We start from the raw sequence: 25,051 nt of genomic DNA on the forward strand, positions 1-25,051 counted from the left end.
GGAAGTGTTAGAAGGTAAAATCCAGGAGGTCTGTACTGTAACCTCAGTCTAATGCTGTGAGCAGCCGTATGGAGGGATGAAGGTTCCCTATAAATGATACAGACAAGACTGAGAGACCACCCGGAGGATACAGAGACCTGTAGGAAATACAGAGGCCTCCAGTAAATACAGAGATCTCAGAGGAAAAACAGAGACCTCCAAGGAAATACAGATACCTCCAGGAACTCCAGAGACCTCCAGGAAATCCAGAAACTGCCCAGGAAATCCAGAGACCTCCAGGAAATTCAGAGACTTCCAGGAAAATCCAAAGACCTCCAGGAAATCCAGAGACCTCCAGGAAATTCAGAGACTTCCAGGAAAATCCAAAGACCTCCAGGAAATCCAGAGACCTCCAGTAAATACAGAGATCTCAGAGGAAATACAGAGACCTCCATGAAATACAGAGACCTCCATGAAATACAGAAACCACTAGGAACTCCAGAGACCTCCAGTAAATCTAGAGACCTCCAAGGAAATAAAGAAACCACCAGGAAATCCAGAGACCTCCAGGAAATTCAGAAGCCTCCAGGAGATACAGAGACCTCCAGGAAATCCGGAAACCACCCAGGAAATCAGAGGCCTCCAGGAAATTCAGAGACTTCCCAGGAAATACAGAAACCACCAGGAAATATAGAGACCTCAAGGAAATTTAAAGATTGCCAGGAAAATCCGGAGACCACCCAGGAAATCCAGAGGCCTCCAGGAGATACAGAGACCTCCAGGAAATCCAGAGACCACCCAGGAAATCCAGAGACTCCAAATCCAAGACCTCCCATCCACATGCAGTAAGAGACCAGAACCATTCACTATCCATACGGCACAGTGGTTATCTTCTATATGTCATAGTCCATGAAATGGTTGATAATTGATGACTGATTGATGATGATGATTGATTGATAATTAATTGTTTTATTAGCAGGAGTACTGACTAAATGTTTCTGTAGGTGTTATATGGCTTTAGTGTTGCTAGAGAAGATACATGCAATCTTAGATCTACTATAGAGGACTCCCACAGAGTCCACTACTGTACTGTAGATACGTATATAAATGGTCATGACATGTAAGTCACTCATCAATGGCTCCAGCTGGAAGTCCACATAGGGTTTAGTGTCTGCAGAAGAGTCCTTGCACAGCTGTTCCCTCCTCTTTCCAGCCCTGTCAGAGCTAGGATTATTAGAGTTGATTTACCATCACAGCATAGACCTAAGTCCTGGATAAAACCTCCTAGAGTTCCACATGTTTTTGTGATCACTGCAATCTCAACCCAAATCTGTCTTAAAGGGGAACTATCAGCACTTTAGACAAAACTAACCTGCTGCTATGTCCCTATTGTAAACGGGCACCAAGGTTGAAGGTGTGTCTCTTACCTTCATCCTCAACACCATTCCCATGCACTTAGTAGTTTAATCCTTTATCTAGTAAGGCCATTTAGAGCACTGCCCCACCCCCAGAGTGCCAATCCAGCTGGCTCCTGCTGGCCGCTCCATTGATGATCATTAGAAAGGATGGGTCGGCCGTGGGCGGATCGGTGCTTGGGGATGGGGCAGTGCTCCTGAAGGCCTTACTGGACTCAGGTTTAACCTTGAGCTTGAGGTTCAGCCCCATGAAGCTTCTTTTCTCTAACATTTTATTTACCAAGACACAATATGAACTTTTCTTTCAGAATGTAAAGGTCCCAGGTGTGATAGGAAAAATCTAAGAGGAAGGAGCCGAAAGGACCTGAAGATTAAAGCATCTAAAAAAGATGGCGGACACAATGTGCCAGAAACTGAACCAGATCAGGGAGATCATGGAGACCAAAGGTGAGTCGTGCGAGGAACAGGGCCGTATTTACCACTAGGCACCCGTAGTAGCACCTTGCAGGGGGGCAGCACCAGGGAGCAGGGGGACAGAAAAAACTAATTTTTTTTTGTTTTTATTTTTTTAGTTTCCCTCCTCCTGTTCAGACTTGCCAGTAAATCTGGTGTCTTTTCCAGGGGGGTGGGGGGTATGGTTGTATTGGTCAGGTCTGGTATCGCCAATAGGTGCGTGTAGATGGGGCGTCTTCAGGTTTAGTGCCTAGGGCAGCAGCTAATAATAATACAGCCTTGGCGTGGAAGTGATCGTTCCTCATCCTGCACATCTTCTGTACTCGCCATATCGCTGAGAAGTCTTGTCTGTCTTTAGGATCCGGTTGGGGTATTAGGGTTGTGTTTCTCTGCTTCATGATCTCCTTATAGTTTTTGTGTTCTCCCAGTCTCCTCCAGTCTCCTCCATTGACCACACAATGGTATATAGTTAAGGATTATAATATAACAGATTCCTTCCCCTTCCACCTGACAATGTCTTGTTCCCACCACCGCCCCTATCACTGGTATCGTCTTCCTCTATACTTCTACTTTGTGTTTCTACGTCAGTGTCCACACGTCACATCGTAAATCTCCTTATTGTCTCTATTTTCAGATATCAAAAAGGGGGAGAAACCGGTAAGAGTCACATTTATTATTACAACGTAGAAGCGTTTCCAGGTAATGTGAACAGTGATCTGGACTGTGATGGATTTGTGTGCTACAATATCTGAGAGCCCAGCAGGTTATTGGGCACACATATAATCTGGCCGGAGACACACACAGCTTTTTGGGGGAAAGCCACCGCTGCACTTTTTGTGCCAAAACAAGAAGAGATCCAAAAGGAAAGAGAAATACAAGTCCTCCCTTTATATTCTCCATCCCATTTGAATCCACTTCTGGGTTTGGCACAAATACTGCCAGGTGTGTTTCCAGCCAAAGTTGTACTTTTTACTGACACCTTCTATTTTACCATATAATCTGTTACAAGGCCAAAAAAAATTATTTGTTTGGCAAAATTAAAAAAAAAAATGAAATGACGCAAATATGTTGGGGGAGCTACGGAGCTGTATGAGGGTCAATTTTTTGCACCACCACAATCTGTAGTTTTTGTTGGTACCATGAAGATGTGACTTTTTGATCCCTTACCTGGCCCATAGAAGATTGTCGAAAAAAAAGCCCCTCCCCCCCACCGCCTAATCTAGTTGCCTCATCAGTATTTCCTTTCACTAGATCGTCCAGGCACCCCATAGAGGACAGCGTTGCTCCTATTCCACAGAGCGTCAGCAGCAGGCCGGTCGTTTGTCTTTCAACATGTTTGAAAGCCGAACGACGCAAAGATCAGCCAACATAAACGATGTTGGCTGATCGTTGCCTTCTATTCCACAAGACGATTATCTGCCGATTATGGCCGATAATCGTTCCGTGGAATAGGGCCTTTAGCACTAGGCTTCTCCCTTCCCTGCAGTCTCCTGTCCACTATCTGTTGTTAGGGGAAATCTGTCTCTAGTAATAGCCTAATAAAGACAGATTACAGGAAGTGGGGGTGTGACATACCATGGGGCGAACATAATATATCTAGATGCCAAATTGTGCAACATTTCAGGGACATCCCAACACCAACTATGGGGTTATAATTTGTGATTACTATCCTGTATCTGCCCTAGTATTATAATAAGTTAGATGTATAACTTTATAATGTACTGTGATATTATAGAGTCAGCCTCAGTCGGGACACAGTGTTGCAATCATCTCAGCTCTAGAGGAAAGCAACGTCCAGTGGTTACTCAGAGTCATTAGTTCTAGACATTTCCAAGAACAAGTGCGGAATCTGAAGTTCATCGACCTCGAGAAAATTAAGGGGAAACCTTGGGAAAAGCTGAGTGCCGACTATACATTCTGCATCTATGTATCCAGTGAGGATGAATGGACACAGGGGAAATTATCATTTCAGAGGGTTAAAGTACTCTCACTCCAAGGTAAGGGGCTTATATGGACTTATAGAGGATGTACCATCAGGTACATCCTCTTTAATCTGACCCGTGGATAGAACGGCGCCGTCACGGACAAACCAGTGCCGCGGCCTGGTTCCCGTGTACAGCGCCATTCTATGCATGGGTACTGAGCCGGAGCAGAAGCACTGGAGGCGGGCCGGCCAGCCCCCAGTGGGCGGAATCCTTTGCCCCTCTATGACGCGGCTCCATTGATTCTAACGGAGCCGCGTCAAAGAGGGGAGGGAATTCCCTCCCACTGGGGGCGGGCCGGCCTGCCTCCAGTGCTTCAGCTCCAACCCGGTACCCGTGCATAGAACGGGGCCATACACGGGAACCGGGCCGCGGATCGAAAAACGGACCACATCATCGGCTTGCCCGTGACGGCACCGTTCTATCCATAGGTCAGATTAAAGAGGATGTACCTGATGGTACATCCTCTTTAAAGGGAACCTGCAAGGTTCTAGACTACTGACAGTTAGATGCTTCTCACTGGGGATTCTCACAGGGCTTCTGGGGTGTCCTCTTGATGGCTGAGGGCGAGGTCCCATGTGTAATTAAAGCTCTGTCCAGATGGGCCAAGTCAGAGATGTGAGGGGATCTGGGGATCCAATCCAATTGGTTTGTGCACCATTCTCTATGCCCAATCCCCTGGGGAGGAAGGACCTATACAAGGCATCTCTATGCCCGATCTCCTGGGGAGGAGGGACCTATACTATGCATCTCTATGCTCGATCTCCTTTGGAGGAGGGACCTATACTATGCATTTCTATGCCCGATCCCCTGGGGAGGAGGGACCTATACTATGCATCTCTATGCCCGATCCCCTGGGGAGGAGAGACCTATACTATGCATCTCTATGTCCGATCTCCTGGGGAGGAAGGACCTATACTATGCATCTCTATGCCCGATCCCCTGGGGAGGAAGGACCTATACTATGCATCTCTATGCCCGATCCCCTGGGGAGGAGGGACCTATACTATGCATCTCTATGCCCGATCCCCTGGGGAGGAGGGACCTATACTATGAATCTCTATGCCCGATCCCCTAGGGAGGAGGGACCTATACTATGCATCTCTATGCCCGATCCCCTGGGGAGGAGAGACCTATACTATGCATCTCTATGCCCGATCCCCTGGGGAGGAGGGACCTATACTATGCATCTCTATGCCCGATCCCCTGGGGAGGAGGGACCTATACTATGCATCTCTATGCCCGATCTCCTGGGGAGGAGGGACCTATACTATGCATCTCTATGCCCGATCTCCTGGGGAGGAGGGACCTATACTATGCATCTCTATGCCTGATCTCCTGGGGAGGAGAGACCTATACTATGCATCTCTATGCCCGATCTCCTGGGGAGGAGAGACCTATACTATGCATCTCTATGCCCGATCTCCTGGGGAGGAGGGACCTATACTATGCATCTCTATGCCCGATCTCCTGGGGAGGAGGGACCTATACTATGCATCTCTATGCCCAATCCCCTGGGGAGGAGGGACCTATACTATGCATCTCTATGCCCGATCCCCTGGGGAGGAGGGACCTATACTATGCATCTCTATGCCCAATCCCCTGGGGAGGAGGGACCTATACTATGCATCTCTATGCCCGATCCCCTGGGGAGGAGGGACCTATACTATGCATCTCTATGCCCGATCTCCTGGGGAGGAGGGACCTATACTATGCATCTCTCTGCCCGATCCCCTAGGGAGGAGGGACCTATACTATGCATCTCTATGCCCGATTCCCTGGGGAGGAGGGACCTATACTATGCATCTCTATGCCGATCTCCTGGGGAGGAGAGACCTATACTATGCATCTCTATGCCGATCCCCTGGGGAGGAGGGACCTATACTATGCATCTCTATGCCCGATCCCCTGGGGAGGAGGGACCTATACTATGCATCTCTATGCCCGATCTCCTGGGGAGGAGGGACCTATACTATGCATCTCTATGCCTGATCCCCTGGGGAGGAGGGACCTATACTATGCATCTCTATGCCGATCTCCTGGGGAGGAGGGACCTATACTATGCATCTCTATGCCCGATCCCCTGGGGAGGAAGGACCTATACTATGCATCTCTATGCCCGATCCCCTGGGGAGGAGGGACCTATACTATGCATCTCTATGCCCGATCCCCTGGGGAGGAGGGACCTATACTATGCATCTCTATGCCCGATCCCCTGGGGAGGAGGGACCTATACTATGCATCTCTATGCCCGATCCCCTGGGGAGGAGAGACCTATACTATGCATCTCTATGCCTGATCTCCTGGGGAGGAGAGACCTATACTATGCATCTCTATGCCCAATCCCCTGGGGAGGAACAACCTATACTATGCATCTCTATGCCCGATCCCCTGGGGAGGAGGGACCTATACTATGCATCTCTATGCCCGATCTCCTGGGGAGGAGGGACCTATACTATGCATCTCTATGCCCGATCCCCTGGGGAGGAGTGACCTATACTATGCATCTCTCTGCCCAATATACTGGGGAGGAGGGACCTATACTATGCATCTCTATGCCCAATCCCCTGGGGAGGAGAGACCTATACTATGCATCTCTATGCCCGATCTCCTAGGGAGGAGGGACCTATACTATGCATCTCTATGCCCGATTCCCTGGGGAGGAGGGACCTATACTATGCATCTCTATGCCGATCTCCTGGGGAGGAGAGACCTATACTATGCATCTCTATGCCGATCCCCTGGGGAGGAGGGACCTATACTATGCATCTCTATGCCCGATCCCCTGGGGAGGAGGGACCTATACTATGCATCTCTATGCCCGATCCCCTGGGGAGGAGGGACCTATACTATGCATCTCTATGCCCGATCCCCTGGGGAGGAGGGACCTATACTATGCATCTCTATGCCCGATCCCCTGGGGAGGAGAGACCTATACTATGCATCTCTATGCCCGATCTCCTGGGGAGGAGGGACCTATACTATGCATCTCTATGCCCGATCCCCTGGGGAGGAAGGACCTATACTATGCATCTCTATGCCAGATCTCCTGGGGAGGAGGGACCTATACTATGCATCTCTATGCCCGATCTCCTGGGGAGGAGAGACCTATACTATGCATCTCTATGCCCGATCCCCTGGGGAGGAGGGACCTATACTATGCATCTCTATGCCAGATCTCCTGGGGAGGAGGGACCTATACTATGCATCTCTATGCCCAATCCCCTGGGGAGGAAGGACCTATACTATGCATCTCTATGCCGATCCCCTGGGGAGGAGGGACCTATACTATGCATCTCTATGCCCGATCCCCTGGGGAGGAGGGACCTATACTATGCATCTCTCTGCCCAATATACTGGGGAGGAGGGACCTATACTATGCATCTCTATGCCCGATCCCCTAGGGAGGAGGGACCTATACTATGCATCTCTATGCCCGATCCCCTGGGAGGAGGGACCTATACTATGCATCTCTATGCCCGATCCCCTGGGGAGGAGAGACCTATACTATGCATCTCTATGCCCGATCCCCTGGGGAGGAGGTACCTATACTATGCATCTCTATGCCCGATCCCCTAGGGAGGAGGGACCTATACTATGCATCTCTATGCCCGATCCCCTGGGGAGGAGGGACCTATACTATGCATCTCTATGCCCGATCCCCTGGGGAGGAGAGACCTATACTATGCATCTCTATGCCCGATCCCCTGGGGAGGAGATACCTATACTATGCATCTCTATGCCCGATCCCCTGGGGAGGAGAGACCTATACTATGCATCTCTATGCCCGATCCCCTGGGGAGGAGAGACCTATACTATGCATCTCTATGCCCGATCCCCTGGGGAGGAGGGACCTATACTATGCATCTCTATGCCCGATCCCCTGGGAAGGAGGGACCTATACTATGCATCTCTATGCCCGATCCCCTGGGGAGGAGGGACCTATACTATGCATCTCTATGCCCGATCCCCTGGGAAGGAGGGACCTATACTATGCATCTCTATGCCCGATCCCCTGGGGAGGAGGGACCTATAGTATGCATCTCTATGCCCGATCTCCTTTGGAGGAGGGACCTATACTATGCATCTCTATGCCCGATCTCCTGGGGAGGAGGGACCTATACTATGCATCTCTATACCCAATCCCCTGGGGAGGAGAGACCTATACTATACATCTCTATGCCCAATCCCCTGGGGAGGAGGGACCTATACTATGCATCTCTATGCCTGATCCCCTGGGGAGGAGGGACCTATACTATGCATTTCTCTGCCCGATCCCCTGGGAGGAGGGACCTATACTATGCATCTCTATGCCCGATCCCCTGGGGAGGAGGGACCTATACTATGCATCTCTCTGCCCGATATACTGGGGAGGAGGGACCTATACTATGCATCTCTATGCCCGATCCCCTGGGAAGGAGGGACCTATACTATGCATCTCTATGCCGATCTCCTGGGGAGGAGGGACCTATACTATGCATCTCTATGCCCGATCCCCTGGGGAGGAGGGACCTATACTATGCATTTCTCTGCCCGATCCCCTGGGAAGGAGGGACCTATACTATGCATCTCTATGCCTGATCTCCTGGGGAGGAGGGACCTATACTATGCATCTCTATGCCCGATCCCCTGGGGAGGAGGGACCTATACTATGCATCTCTCTGCCCGATATACTGGGGAGGAGGGACCTATACTATGCATCTCTATGCCCGATCCCCTGGGGAGGAGGGACCTATACTATGCATCTCTATGCCCGATCCCCTAGGGAGGAGGGACCTATACTATGCATCTCTATGCCCGATCCCCTGGGGAGGAGGGACCTATACTATGTATCTCTATGCCCGATCCCCTGGGGAGGAAGGACCTATACTATGCATCTCTATGTCCGATCTCCTGGGGAGGAGGGACCTATACTATGCATCTCTATGCCCGATATACTGGGGAGGAGGGACCTATACTATGCATCTCTATGCCCGATCCCCTGGGAAGGAGGGACCTATACTATGCATCTCTATGCCCGATATACTGGGGAGGAGGGACCTATACTATGCATCTCTATGCCCGATCCCCTGGGAAGGAGGGACCTATACTATGCATCTCTATCCTGTCATCAATAGTCGATCCTGTGTTACCTGTCAACTTTCTTTGTAATCCTGTCTATAATAACCATGAGGGTATATGGCTCAAGATAACTGGGGCAACAGTCTGTTGTGGGGGCGCATACCATACTATAACATACAATAACATAAGTCATTTGTTTTTAGGAAAGAAGAAGACGATTGTGGTGATGGACGATGTGAAGAGCGACACTACAGAGCGGAAGTCTCGGATACTGAAAGTATACCCTGATATGGGAAAGTACGTCGAGGGTCTCTTCCTCTTCAGCAGGATGGAGAAAGAATCGGACTATGAGAGGTGTTTGTATAACCCCCTAAAGCCAGGACCAGACAACCCCCACCAAGGTTGGTCTCTGTAAATCCCCACAGTCACCACAAGGAATTTATGGATTCTGTGGGTGTCATTCTGGAGAAATAGGAGAGAAAAGCTGGGTGTATTATAGCTTCTTATCCAATACGTTGTCTATAGAAGATGTAGGGGCTCTCCTGTATATGATTACAGCTAACTTGTGGTGTATAGGTTTCCTTACAGACATACACTGATTGTCTTATCCCGAGCCGTAAATAGTAATTTCCTCCTCCTCAAAGGAGATAAGATGAGAAAGTCTGTTCCCTCTATAGCCAGAACAGTCATATCATGACTACCAAGACAAGAGGAAGGTCCGTACAATCCATGGCCAGAATAGTTATATCTTCCTTACCAAGACAAGAGGACAAGGTCTGTTCCCTCTACGGCTAGAAGAGTTGAATCCTGGCTTTCTGCCCACGCTAATGTAGAGGAAAGAATTTTTCTAAGTATTCTTTCCATTATACATAGCGGTTATATTGTGCTTGTAGTGTATAGCTGAGAGGCTGTGATAGTGGCATAATGCTGCGACTTGGGCGTGTTAGATGCAGCCAGGCATGCGCCTTCTGCTATCCCAGATGCATCCAGAGGTTTTGGCATAATTTCCTGAGGTGTCATTGTGGACTTGGTGACCTCCAAGTGCTCAATTATTGATTTCCCATAGACTATAATGGGATTCAATATTTGATCGACTAGTCGAATATCCGGAGCTATTCAAATCGAATTTTGAATATTTCACAATTTGCCCATCTCTACTAAGTAGCAATAATAGTGCTAAAAATATAGTATCAAGGTTGAAATTAGATGCTCCCGCCACAGTCTCCATTCTTTTTTACAAATCACTTTCCCCATTCTCTGGGCTTGTGAAGGAAGAGTCCAGATTTGGTAGCAACAAAAGAAAAAGTTATCCGGCACTACAGAGTTTGTGCTTCCTGTAGCAGAAAGAACCTTCAACTTTCAAAAAACTGTGCAACGATGGTGGTGCTCTATATTGTGAAGTAGTAGACGATCAAACAGTCTATGTAGAGGAAAGAATATGGCACTCACCCTTTAGTTGCAGAAATTAAGTGAACTTCTTTATTTCATCTGTAACTTCAGATACAAGTAACACAAACAGGTAACAGTGAGGACCCCAGACGCCCACAACGACGGCCGTTTCATGCTAGATGCACTTCATCCTGGCTGAACACTCAATTTATGCAACAAAAAGGTTAGTGCCATATTCTTTCCTCTACATAGATTGGTTGATCATGTACTGCTTCACAATATATATATAGCACCATCGTAGGTTCTTCCTCCTATCGAAAGCACAAACTCCGCAGTGTCATTGCTACTAAAAGCATAGTAGTAATAGTAGACTATGGGCTATGACAAAGCGCGTCTAAGCGCGAAACGATTGTCGCCTCTCTGTGCATCATCTCACGATTGTATGGCAAAATAAAAGTATTTTTTGGATCGGAAACGAGTGCCGCACTACTTTGCCTGATCGTTGGTAGTAATAATAGCAGTTTATCAGTATAGCAGTAACAATAGCAGTCACAGTACTAGCAGTGACAGCATTTTCAGTGCTATACATTAACACAGATATGTTTTTTACTCCACAGGTTTTCAGGTTGCCTTAGCCCAAAAGGTGAGAGATGAAATTTTAGCACAAATGAACTGTGCGTACAATATGGTTTTTATTTTCTTTGCTGAAGATGAAGTTGCTAGGATAGTATAGTCCACTAAACCCTCATGAAAAAGTCTCACCCAACCCCAACTAGTAATCACTAGTGTTGAGCGAACTTCGGAAAAGTGGGTGAACCCGGACAATCGGCATTCAATTTACAGCATCTAGAGCAGTTGGATGAGTCCCTAAGGAGTCCTGGAATACATGGATACAGTCATAGGCCGTAGGCTGTAACCATGTTTTCCTGGCAGCCCTAGGATGGCATCCAATTTCTCCAGAGGCCGCTTGGCCAAACCCGGACAGTTTTTTCTGACGTTTGCTCAATAGATTTGTGCTGCGGAATCTGTTGGTGCTATACAAATAAATATTATTATTATTACCAGTAATAATCACCTATCAACCCCCACTAGACAGACACACTTAACTCCCACTTGTAAGTCTTACTCCTCTCCACTAATCACTGAACTCAGCTCTCACTAGTAAGCCCCATTCAACCTCCACTAGTGGCCTTGAATCAACCATCTCCAGAAAGCCGCACTCAACCCAAACTAATAAGTCTCACTTATCCCTCACTAGTAATACCCAGTCAACCTCCACTAATAGCCACCAATCAACCGGCACCAGAAGCCCCAGTCAGCTATTAGATCTTTCATTCATAAAAATCACCCAACAAACCCAAAGGTAAGTCTCACTCATTCCCACTGGAAATTGCCCAAACAAACCCCAATTAGTAAACCCCACACAACCCCCATTAGTAGACTCCACACACAACCCCCATTAGTAGCCCCCACACAACCCCCATTAGTAGCCCCCACATACAACCCTCATTAGTAGCCCCCACACACAATCCCCATTAGTAGCCACCACACAATCCCCATTAGTAGCCACCACACAACCCCCATTAGTAGACCCCACACACAATCCCCATTAGTAGCTCCCACACAACCCCCATTAGTAGACCCCACACACAATCCCCATTACTATTCCCCACACACAACCCCATTAGTAGACCCTACACAACCCCCATTAGTAGACCCCACAAAGCCCCCATTAGTAGCCCCCACACACAAACCCCATTAGTAGACCCTACACACAACCCCCATTAGTAGCCCCCACACAACCCCCATTAGTAGACCCCACACAGCCCCCATTAGTAGCCCCCACACACAACCCCCATTAGTAGACCCCACACAACCCCCATTAGTAGACCCCACACAACCCCCATTAGTAGCCCCTACAAACAGCCCCTATTAGTAGCCCCCACACAACCCCCATTAGTAGCCCCCACATACAACCCTCATTATTAGCCCCCACACAGCCCCCATTAGTAGACCCTACACACAACCCCCATTAGTAGACCCTACACACAACCCCCATTAGTAGCCCCCACAAAACCCCCATTAGTAGCCCCCACATACAACCCCCATTAGTAGACCCCACACAGCCCCCATTAGTAGCCCCCACACACAACCCCCATTAGTAGACGCTACACACAACCCCCATTAGTAGACCCCACACAGCCCCCATTAGTAGCCCCTACACACAGCCCCTATTAGTAGCCCCCACACAAGACCCATTAGTAGACCCTACACACAACCCCCATTAGTAGACCACACACACAACTCCCATTAGTAGACCCTACACTACCCCCATTAGTAGACCCCACACAGCCCCCATTAGTAGACCCTACACACAACCCCCATTAGTTGACCACCCACACAACTCCCATTAGTAGACCCTACACTACCCCCATTAGTAGACCCTACATAACCCCTATTAGTAGACCCTACACTACCCCCATTAGTAGACCCCACACAGCCCGCATTAGTAGACCCTACACACAACCCCCATTAGTAGACCCTACACAACCCCCATTAGTAGACCCTACACAACCCCCATTAGTAGACCCCACACAGCCCCTGTTAGACCCCACACACAACACCCATTAATAGACTCCATAAATCCACCACTAGTAGATCTTATTTGACCATTGGCTCTGGTTCTCGTATCCTTAGGAAACACTGGAATATTTTGGCAAATATTTAAATTTTATTTTACTTTTCAGGTTATGATTGGGATCAGGCATAAAGTTGGGATTTTCTCGCGATCATCAGATAGAGATTACTCCTGGCTGATAGGTTTACTGGCATCAGAGCCTTTCAGGGATCATGTCCTAGCAGTCCGGCCGTGCCTCATCACTAACAATGGCTACAAGCAGTTCCACGAGGACTTGTCCAACTGCACGTTCGGGATCCTTTATCATACCAAGAACAATGGCAGAGTCAACATTACTGATGTAGCAGAAAGTCTGTATGATGAGGAAATACAAGATCTGTCTAAGGGTCTCGGTAAGTGAAAGAAAATAAAGGATGAATGTCTCATAATCTCTTTCTACTAGTCGGTGTGAGACTGGGGTACATAGGGCCACCAAGGAAGCTGATCCTGGAGCCACCAATGAAGAACCAATGACAACTGACCTGGACCCATCCTGGATTCAACTCTATCTCTGTCCACTGCTCCTTTGTAAAATTACAACTTTTAGAATGCCCTACATGTATGGAGCCCTTAAGGTGTACTGGGAGTTGTAGTTTCTGAGAGGACAAGCCTTCATTATATGATGGATGTGTGGGTGTGTGGGGGTGTGGGGGTGGGGGGGGCTATCATCACAGGCAGCCTGGAGGAAGATTGGTAAAGCTATAATCACATGCTCACTGCAGAGAGTGGGGCTGGGGCTATTATCACATGCTCACTGCAGGAATTGGGGGTGGAGCTATCATCACATGCTCACTGCAGGAAATGAGGGTGGAGCTATCATCACATGCTCACTACAGGAAGTGGGGGTGGAGCTATCATCACATGCTCACTGCAGGAAATGAGGGTGGAGCTATCATCACATGCTCACTACAGGAAGTGGGGGTGAAGCTATCATAACATGCAGGAATTGGGGTGGAGCTATCATCACATGCTCACTACAGGAAGTGGGGGTGAAGCTATCATAACATGCAGGAATTGGGGTGGGGCTATCATCACATGCTCACAGCAGTGTACATAGAGCCATTTTGTTCATCCTATGAGACACAGTAATGTGGTTCTGCTCAAGTAAAGTTTCCTACCTCTTCTTCCTCACATCTTAAGGGTCTACAAACTGCCTGTTATATTTATTCTTCCAGCATTTGCCTTGGTGGTGTATGAGCTGCTAGTCTGATGGGTTCCTGTATCCTCTGTTGTCCCTGTAAGCCAGTACATATAGAGAGGTGGGCTCAGATCACAGCAGCAGCCTATTGGTCTATAGTTCTGTCAGTACAGACAGACTAGCAGATAAGAGACATGCCACCTTTTAAAGAGAGAGGTGCAAAGGGCTGAGAAGCAGAAAAGAGCAGGATACAGATAACGCAGGGATAAGACTGGGGTGAATATGAGGAGAAACTAGGATTAAAGAGTAACTGTCATTAAAAATCTCAGAGACATATAAAAGTTTTTCTGCTCTGTTGCTCTGTGTCTGCGAACTAGACAGTTCCATGGATTTACATTTTCGTACAGGTCACATGACGCAATGTGAATACGCTGCATGTGGACCTCCCCTGGCACGTCCTCCTGATCAGTTGCAGTCTGAACACTCACCATGTCTATCACATACCAAAAGTTTTTGTTTTGTTTTTTTTTAAATTTAAGACAGTTCACATTGAAGCTTTTGATTAGGATTAGTAAAGAGTCAGGATACGGGTGAGATTTAGGAGTAAATACAAGGAATACCATTGATGTTTAACCATAGACATGAAGGAATACTAGGTAATCCAGAAGGTTTCTTTCACTTGCAGGAAAGGAGAATTTCATTGTGGTGATTGACGACCTGGAGGACACAAGGGATGAGGTGAAGCATCTGATCCTGAACGCACAACCAAAGATTGAGAAATACGCCAAAGACCTGATCCTTATGTCATATGAAGACAAGACTGAGAGCCTGGGGCAGTCAGCAAAGACCAAGATCCTAAAAGTCTTCCTCAAGCTTCCAGGTACCAAATACAATGTACTTTACAACTAAGAGGGACATTAAAGGGGAACTCCGAATAAGAAAAACTTGTTTTCTATTAAAAGTACATAAAAAGTTATATAGATGTGTCTATACAATGTATTACCGTATCTATGTGGTTCTGCCACACTGATAGAAATCCAGGAAGTGAAAAAAAATGGCCTCTGTGTCAATTCACATTGTCTCCTGCTCCCTCTGATCTCCCACCTTAGGAGACAAATATTCCATGCCTCTGTCTCACATTGTGTGTGTTTGCTGAGCACAGGCTGATGATGCAGACAGGGGGCGGGGTGTGATGTCACAGGAGGCAGGGCTGGATCCCCCAAATCCCCTGAGTGATTCACCATCTCTTACCAGCCAGAAGCAGGTGCAGCACTAATTTTACTGATTGTGATGGGTGGGGGACTGATGACCAGCTGAGGGAAAGCATTGCATTCTGGGAACTGATCAACCAGGAAGGACAGAAACAGAAAACAGAACAAAAAAAACCCCAAACAAATGAATTTTTGGTAGTTTCAAAACTGGGATAGACAGGTAAGTAATGTATTATGCTTCTGCAGAAGTTTCTTTTTTTAACCTCTGCCCAGAGTTCCCCTTTAAAGCCCCTCTACTTTTATCCTGGCTAGATTTACTAAGAGGCATATCCCGGGCACAGGCATTGCATAAAGATCTGCACCTGCTCTGAAGCATAAACCTTGAAAAATTAGGTGCACTAGGAGGTCACACAAAACAATACAATCCATGCCTGCTATTTATGCCATTGTTTGGCTTTCTTAATAAATTTGTCTTACGCTAGAAGACCATGCCCACTCCCTGAGACCCATGCCCATTCCCTAGGGCTCATGTCCAGTCCCCAGGCCTGTGCCTCTTCCTGGAGACCATGTCCACTTCCTGTACACTATGGCAACTCCCTGGAGACCACCCTAGATACCTGGAGACCATTCCCATACACTGATCATTATAGTCGTTCACTGGAGTCCATTCTGACTCCCCCTAAATTATGCCCACTTCCAGGAGACCATGCCCACTCCCGAGACCCATGCCCATTCCCTAGGACTCATGTCCACTCCCCGGGCCTGTGCCTGTTCCTGGAGACCATGTCCACTTCCTGTAAACTATGGCAACTCCCTGGAGACCACCCTAGATACCTGGAGACCATTCCCACACACTGATCATTATAGTCATTTACTGGAATCCATTCTGACTCCCCCTAGATTATGCCCACTTCCGTGAGACCATGCCCACACCCGAAGGGCCAAGCCAGCCCCCTGGAGGCTCTACCCTCAGCTTAAAAGATATGTCTACTTCTTGGTGATCATCCTCAATCCCTCAAGATTATGTCCACTACCTAAAGACCATGAGAACTGCTTGGAGACCATGCTCACTTCTAGGAGACTGTGCAGATTTGGCACACTTCAGAATGCAGTTTGTGAAAACTTGCTAAAAAAAAGAATTGCTAAGAACAGTAAATGTAGTAAAACGAGTGAAGATTAAAAGTCAGTTTTTACCCAAGCAAAAAGAAAATACAGCAAGCACTCACCAGTCTGTGCAAGAAAGCTTTATTAATGCAGACATAGAGTACAGGCTTATGGCTAGATGCCAGCAGGTCAATGGGTGGCAGATGTTTTGGGCAAGGAACAAGCTTCTTTGCACCCATCCTTGTCATCGCAGGATAAAACAGTAAACAATCTGCGTAGGAAAAAACTAAACATTCAAAATGAAAAGCATAGAGTAATAAGAGTTAAGAAATTTGTGCACTTGTCTAAGGGACTGTTCTGTTACTTTTACAGATGACAAGAAACCACCAGCAAAATATGAAAATGTGAGTAATAAAAGATTCTACTGTTTCTATCCCCATCATCAACACATAGGGAGCCATCCCATAAAACTAGAAAGTATATGGACAGTCATGCTGGGGATCAATAATGAGAGGGGAGCTATACTGGGACCAGAAATCAGAGCTGGAGCCTTTCTGGGTCCAAAAATGAGAATGGAAGCCCTGTTGAAGACTAGGATTGACATGGGGGGGCCATGATTGGGAGCAGGAATGAGATGGGGGGCCATGATTGGGAGCAGGAATGAGATGGGGAGCCATGCTGGGGACTAGGAATGAGATGGGGATTCATGCTGGGGACTAGGAATGAGATGAGAGCCATGCTGAGGACTAGGAATGAGATGGGGAGTGATGCTGGGGAGCAGGAATGAGATGGGGAGCCATGCTGGGGACTAGGAATGAGATGAGAGCCATACTGAGGACTAGGAATGAGATGGGGAGTCATACTGGGGACTAGGAATGAGATGGGGAGTCATGCTGGGGACTAGGAATGAGATGCGAGCTGTGCTGGGGACTAGGAATGAGATGGGGAGTGATGCTGGGACTAGTAATGAGATGGGGAGTGATGCTGGGACTAGTAATGAGATGGGGAGCCATACTGGGGACTAGGAATGAGATGGGGAGTGATGCTGGGACTAGTAATGAGATGGGGAGCCATACTGGGGACTAGGAATGAGATGGGGAGTCATGCTGGGGACTAGGAATGAGATGGGGAGTCATGCTGGGGACTAGGAATGAGATGGGGAGCCATGCTGGGGACTAGGAATGAGATGGGGAGCCATGCTGGGGACTAGGAATGAGATGGGGAGCCATGCTGGGGACTAGGAATGAGATGCGAGCTGTGCTGGGGGCAGGAATGAGATGGGGAGCCATGCTGGGGACTAGGAATGAGATGCGAGCTGTGCTGGGGACTAGGAATGAGATGGGGAGCCATGCTGGGGACTAGGAATGAGATGCGAGCTGTGCTGGGGACTAGGAATGAGATGGGGAGCCATGCTGGGGACTAGGAATGAGATGCGAGCTGTGCTGGGGGCAGGAATGAGATGGGAGCCATGCTGGGGGCAGGAATGAGATGGGGAGCCATGCTGGGGACTATGAATGAGATGGGAGCCATGCTGGGGACTAGTAATGAGATGGGAGCCGTGCTGGGGACTAGGAATGAGATGCGAGCTGTGCTGGGGGCAGGAATGAGATGGGAGCCATGCTGGGGAACAGGAATGAGATGGAGAGCCATGCTGGGGACTAGGAATGAGATGGGGAGCCATGCTGGGGACTAGGAATGAGATGGGGAGCCATGCTGGGGACTAGGAATGAGATGGGAGCCATGCTGGGGACTAGTAATGAGATGGGAGCCATGCTGGGGACTAGGAATGAGATGCGAGCTGTGCTGGGGGCAGGAATGAGATGGGAGCCATGCTGGGGACTAGGAATGAGATGGGGAGCATGAATGAGATAGGGAGCCAATAGTCTTGCTAAAAGCAATGTAGTAGAGTGTGAGTAATGGAACATTACATTACATTACTTGTACATGGAACAAGAAAAAAAAGATGACATACTATGCTGGAAATCAGTAATTCAACACACGGTAATAGACATGGCTTTTGCCCCTTTTATCATTATTCATGTTTATCTGTACATGTTAAGCCCAGGGAGGTTCTACAGTATTAGTTAATATACAGTATATACAGTGTACCGGTACTCATATCCCAGGTACTATAGTAAAATGTTGTCATGTGGCTGAGGAATCTCAGTGTAACTAAGTGTGTAAATTTGCTTCTGACACTGCTAGTGCTGTATATACTGAGGTTTTATGAACACTGATCTGTAATATTACTCCTAGTTTGTCACATATCAAGGATTAATGGAACCTTGGTCACATAACCTTCTATTAGACAGCTTATGCTAGAAGTGTGGTCTTAAGGACAAAAGTCCAGCAAGTTAGAAGAGGGAACATAGCTGTGCAAAGACTCTTCTGCATACACTTAGCTCTTTGTGGTCTTCCAGTTGGAGTTACACTAGTGTATCATGCCATAAGGTTGCCAGTCTATGAGGTGCTTTACAGCAAAGTCAAACCTAATTGATCTGTATACATCTCTACTAGAAACACTAAACTGCTTAAAAGCTTATTCAGAGACTCTTAGTCAGTATTAAAGCTTGAAGAGCGCCTGCCAAAAACTATCACCAAACTCCAACCATCCATCCAAAGTACTGCAGACTTCTAACACTTCTACATTTCCAGACACCTTACACTGGGGTACACTGGGGTACAGTCAGTGTACCCCAGGGTCAAAGACTCTCCATTTCGTCCCCACTGACAAAAGCTTCCCACTTTCACTGGAGGATTTACATTTTCGGTCAGTCACAAAGCCGGATGTGACATCACCATAGACTTTGTGTGGGGAAGTACTACCCTCAGCTGCCTTGACCTCTCCACCTAAACTTCCAATGGGCACCATGTATAGTAACATGATTCAGTTAATGTGTAATTGTTTTTCAGTATAGAGAAGACGTCTCTTATCCATCTATGGAGAGGTCAAGGTCTCCATCTTACAGGACTCCTTCAGAGACAACAACCTCCTCCTTGACACATGTAAGTCATACATTTCTATTATAAATTCTATAAAACTACACATGGTGTCAGAAGGTAACACAGATTTGTAAGTTTAGAAAATCTCCAGTCTTCCAGTATTTATCAGCTGCTGTATGTCCTGCCACCTATGTCTGTGATAGGATCAGTACAGGACAGCTAGAAGTAATTTATAAAGCTATGGTATATAACTTTCTGCCACTGGATAATTAAACTTTTTTTTTCATATCTTTTAACTTTGAATACTTTTATAATAATTCTAGATTTATCTTTTTTTCCCCTTAATTGTGGTTCAGGCTGCAGCAGCTCCATCCAGAAATACCATTGGCATCTTCTCTAGGTCGGAGGAGGATGACTACTCCTGGTTGAGGAGACTGCTGACACCCCAGGATTCTGGACATAAGGAAGTTCTATGTTGTAAGATTTCAGGGAATGATAAGGTGTTGCAAGATGCAGCTTTCAAGAGTAAGTTTGGGATTCTGTATCACAGTATGAAGAATGGGAAGTTACGTCTCACCGATGTCACCAATTCCTTGTATCATGAGGAGCTGGAGAAGCTGTCGGCCAAACTAGGTGGGAGGCTGAAGTGTCCTCAGCTTCATATTCTTCTCTTTCATGTAATTTCTTAGTTCTTCTGCTGCTCTTCTTTCTCTCTTAGTTTGTCCTTCTTCCTCTTATATTACGAGCCCTTTTGTGTTATGTCATTGTCCTTTCAGTCTTTTTCCTTTTCTCTTCACATTTCCTCTTCTGACGCTATATATTCTATTTGTCCCTTATTCTTATCTAATCCTTCCCTTATCCTGTCTATCTTCTGTGGAGCTTCTTGTTTCTCTAAATACTTTCATTCGGATCCAGGTCATGTCTTGTTCCCTTCTTCTTTGTCATTCTAGTCTCTTTCTGTATCCTCGTCCTTATCTTCTCCCTTCTTCTTTCTTTATATCTTTGTCTTTTGTCTCACTGATTCTTTATCTTTGCCTTCTTTGTCTTCATCCTTCTCTCTCTTCTTCTGTTCCTCTTTATTCCCTATACCTTCTATATGTAACCCAGTAATGTCTTGCCAATGTCTTCATCCTTCTCTCTCTTCTTTTGTTCTTCTTCTTTCCCTATACCTTCTATATGTCATCTGGTAATGTCTCCCCATTGTCTTCATCCTTCTCTTTCCTCTTCTGTTCTTATTATTTCCCTATACCTTCTATATGTAATCCAGTAGTGTCTCGCCATTGTCTTCATCCTTTTCTCTCCTCTTCAGTTCTTCTTCTTCCCCTACTCCATCTATATGTAACAGTAATGTCTCGCCATTGTCTTCATCCTTCTCTCTATTCTGTTCTTCTTTCCCTATACCTTCTATATGTAACCCAGTAATGTCTCACATTTATTTTCATCCTTCCCTCTCCTCTTCTTCTTTCTTTATACCTTCTATATGTAACCCAGTAATGTCTCGCCAATGTCTTTATCCTTCTCTCTTCTGTTCTTCTTTCCCTATACCTTCTATATGTAACCCAGTAATGTCTCGCCATTGTCTTCATCCTTCTCTTTTCTTCTGTTCTTCTTCTTTCCCTATACCTTCTATATGTAACCCAGTAATGTCTCGCCAATGTCTTCATCCTTCTTTCTCCTCTTCTACTCTTCTTCTTTCTCTATACCTTCTATATGTAACCCAGTAATGTCTCGCCATTGTCTTCATCCTTCTCTTTTCTTCTGTTCTTCTTCTTTCCCTATACCTCCTATATGTAACCCAGTAATGTCTCACCATTGTCTTTATCCTTCTCTCTTCTTCTGTTCTTCTTTCTTTATACCTTCTATATGTAACTCAGGTATGTCTCACCATTGTCTTTCTCCTTCTCTCTCATCTTCTGTTCTTCTTTCTCCATACCTTCTCTTTGTAATCTTCTCTCTCTTCTTTCTCTATCTCCTTCTTTTTTATATCAATGATCTTTCCTTCTGTGACTGATCCAGGGAAGAAGAGGATGATGGTTGTGATTGATGATTTGGATGACAGTGGAGACAAGATGAAGCAGAAGATCCTGATAAAGCAGCCGAGCCTAAGAAGACTGGTGGCCGACATCTTCCTCTTCACCGCAGCAGAGAAGAAGCAAATAGATCAACAAAGTCAGGGCAAACCTCCCAGCAAGATGAGCAAATCAACCAGCGACAAAGTCAGCGGCATAAAGACACTTCTGACCTGACAGCTTCATTACCTGAAACATTGCAGACCCAATACCTCCATTAAATAAATACGGTTTACCGAACATAGATTGCTGACATCATCCATTGCATCTTGTTAGCTGGCAGTGAATAGCAACGTTCAGCTGGTTCTATCACGGGGGGCACTGATACAGTGTAACAAACCTTCAGCTGTGTGAGGAGGACCAGCTCAGGATGTGAACAAAAATATTGCCAGTCATCGAGCACAAGGAGAGATCAGAAAAATCAGGATTAATCCAGATACCGGTGACACGATGGGATAAATGATCCAGATGATAGATTTATGGTTTGTATCAATGCAATGAAATAAAAACTAATAAAACAATATAGACAGAAATCCTATTAGATGTAACTGACCAGGATGCTCCGGATCTTCTGTCTAACTATATCATATTATAATCATATATTTAGAGATGAGCAAAATTACAGTAGGTTTGGTCGAACCTGAACCTGATTGCTCAGCCGTTGAATCCTGCTGCCTGGAAAACAAGGATGCACCCTTAGGCCATGTTCACACAACGTAAGCAGTGTATACACTCCGTCCGGGATCCCTAGCAGCACTGTAGAAAACCCTGTCAGTGCACACTATGGAGCGATCGGCTCCGGCCACTTGTCCATAGTGTGTAGTGGGGAGTTCTAATTCGGGCGCGCACGGATGCGCCTGCATCAAAACTCTGCGGCGCTAAAGATCATCCGACCAGTACTGCAGTACCAGCCGGGAGGATCTTTTCTGAGACCGGCCGTTCCGTGGACCATAGCCATACTGCTACCTGGAAAACATGGATAAAGCCATAGGTCACATAAGGTTGTATCTAGAGAGGAGCAAACTTTTCAAATGTTGGGGTCGGCAGGTTCGCCAAACTTTAATGTACAGTTTGAGTTCATTCTGAACCAAACTTTAACAAACCTCATTAAAACAGATAAACAACTGTAGGTTTTTAGCTGTTTTATTGTGGTTTCTAAAGGCCACTCCTTATACATACTTACATGTCCGCGCTCCCTCAGGGTCCTTCTTCTCCGGTGCCTTCCCAGTGTCTTCCATGGTGATGGCTCCCTCAGCCAATCACAGGCTGATTTGGACGTGAAAGCACTGCGGCCTGTGATTGGCTGAGTGGGCTGTCACTCTTGAGACAGCCCGCTCAGCCAATCACAGGCTATGGTGCTGCCCCATCCTAGTCAGCCTGTGATTAGCTGAGCAGGCCTTAACCACAGAAAATGCGAACCAGAGAACCACCAGAAGACAGCGGGGACCGCGGACAGGTGAGAATATGTTTATTTTATTTTTTATTTTGTCATGAGCGCGGCCATCTTGCTGAACCCCTCATGTCAGCTGATCATTACCTTCTATTACACGGGGCGATTATCACCATAGATCATTGTCAGCTATTTACCACTTATTTGAAGTCCATTTTACTCTGTGCAAAGAATAGAGATAACTCAGGAAATAACATTATTGCCCTGAAACTGGAGGAGGCTGGTTCTACCGATAATCTACAGATTTCTTGTATAATAAAGGGAACAAAGTGCAGAGGGCGGTGATCCCAGTGCTGAAGGCTGTGACTGCTCCCTGTATGTTCCCTATAGATCTAGGATGTAAGTGGATATGGAGATTGTGGATAAGAAGACGCAGGCCAGACATACCTGGGCTTTTGCCATGCTGGAGAACACCCCCTAAACTTTTTAGCCTAATTTGCATATTAACTAAAAGGCTTAAATTTTTCTGCTGTAAAGTACTAATGGGGGGGGGGGAGGTATGCCGCCCAGAATCCTGATGAGAAGCCCTATCCAGCAATGTGCTTACTTACACCCCTGTTTTACCACTGACTTTAAGGGCATACTGTGCATAAAATAATATATATATAAATATATATATATACATATATATATATATATATATATATATATATATATATATATATATACACACACACAGTGGTACCTTAACATACAAAATAAATAAATAAATTGGTTAATTGTATGTAGAAACCATTGTATGTTGACTTGTATGGAAACAAGTGTCGCTAAAAAAACCCCATAAAAGATTGAGGAAAATGAGCAGAACAGTAGTACATATAAACTGGACAGGTCAAGAGTGTTTAAATAGCTGTTTGGGGATTTACTTTTTTCACCTGTAAAATGGGAATTTATGGGTGCAAAAATGTACTATGTGAACATGACCTAAGCAAGACTATAAGTCCCTGCAGGTCCAGAAGGTTTGGCATACTGGGACTTGTAGTTCAGAGCAGGAGAAAATGGGATTGCTTTTACTATACAGAACCTTTATTACACAGACAGACACACACACACACACACACACAAAGACAGACACAAATAAACAGACAGAAACACACACAAATAGACAAACATCCCCTAGTGATACATAACCATAAAGGAAAGAGCATTTTCCTTCCCCAGCTGCTCTTCTTCCCTCCTTCTTCTGTTACTTTGCCCACTGGGAGATCATGGTCTGTACTTCCTGGAGTTTAAGGACCTTCAATGATGTCATCAAAGGTCCTTACACTCCAGGAAGTAGGAGCCTACATTGATGACACAGCTGCTATGATCAGTGTAGTCTCTGCCTGGACTCCCTGCTGTGTGCTGATGTCTGTACAGGCCGGGACCAGGAATATCCCAGCATACTGAGGTGAGCAGCATCATAAGTTGATGCTGTATTCAACCATCAGTGGTCTCTGAGAAGCCATCCTAAGTTGATTCTATCCTATGTCAGGGGGACCACAATATATATTGCTGTGGTAGCCTCAGTTAGTGATTGGCTGAGAGAGCCTTTATTACCTAAATGAATCCATTGTTGGATGTAGCAACCATCATACCTAGTATGAAGCCCCAAGGGTGCTCCAATTTCCCTGTGGAGGTGCTCTATGGTCCCTATGAAGGTGCTTCATGCTCCCTGTGGAGGTGCTCTATGGTCCCTGTGGAGGTGCCCTATGGTCCCTGTGGAGATGCTCTTTGGTCCCTGTGGAGCTGCTCTATGTTCCCTGTGGAGGTGCTCTATGTTCCCTTTGGAGGTGCTCTATGGTCCCTCTGGAGATGCTCCATGTTCCCGGTGGAGGTGCCCTATGGTCCCTCTGGAGATGCTCCATGTTCCCGGTGGAGGTGCCCTATGGTCCCTCTGGAGATGCTCCATGTTCCCGGTGGAGGTGCCCTATGGTCCCTCTGGAGATGCTCCATGTTCCCGGTGGAGGTGCCCTATGGTCCCTGTGGAAATTCTCTATGGTGCAAATGCACTAGGTGTGGTCTAGTCCCAGTTTATAACACTGATATAATATAACCCCCTGACACACACACACGTGGGGTGGGGGGAATCCAGCTCTCCATTCTGCAGGGGATTCTTCCTTTTTGAGGTTATTTTTATGGTTTGTAATTTCCCGCTTTGAATCTCTATGGACTTTGCTCCAGAAAAAGGACATTGGACT

General features: G+C 46.6%; 1 protein-coding gene across 1 annotated transcript; it reads left to right on the forward strand.

The window, feature by feature from the left end:
* Positions 1-21,667, forward strand: LOC138801655 (uncharacterized). The gene is made up of 12 exons (XM_069984699.1): positions 1-824; positions 1,703-1,841; positions 2,482-2,504; positions 3,583-3,844; positions 9,094-9,291; positions 10,897-10,922; positions 13,027-13,309; positions 14,780-14,974; positions 16,782-16,813; positions 19,323-19,415; positions 19,709-19,985; positions 21,369-21,667. Exons 2-12 carry the CDS (start codon positions 1,784-1,786, stop codon positions 21,596-21,598), a joined length of 1,677 nt encoding a protein of 558 aa, XP_069840800.1. The 5' UTR covers positions 1-824; positions 1,703-1,783; the 3' UTR covers positions 21,599-21,667.
* Positions 21,668-25,051: the final 3,384 nt, after the last annotated feature.

Source organism: Dendropsophus ebraccatus, chromosome 9, assembly GCF_027789765.1.
Source record: "Dendropsophus ebraccatus isolate aDenEbr1 chromosome 9, aDenEbr1.pat, whole genome shotgun sequence".
NCBI lineage: Eukaryota > Metazoa > Chordata > Amphibia > Anura > Hylidae > Dendropsophus > Dendropsophus ebraccatus.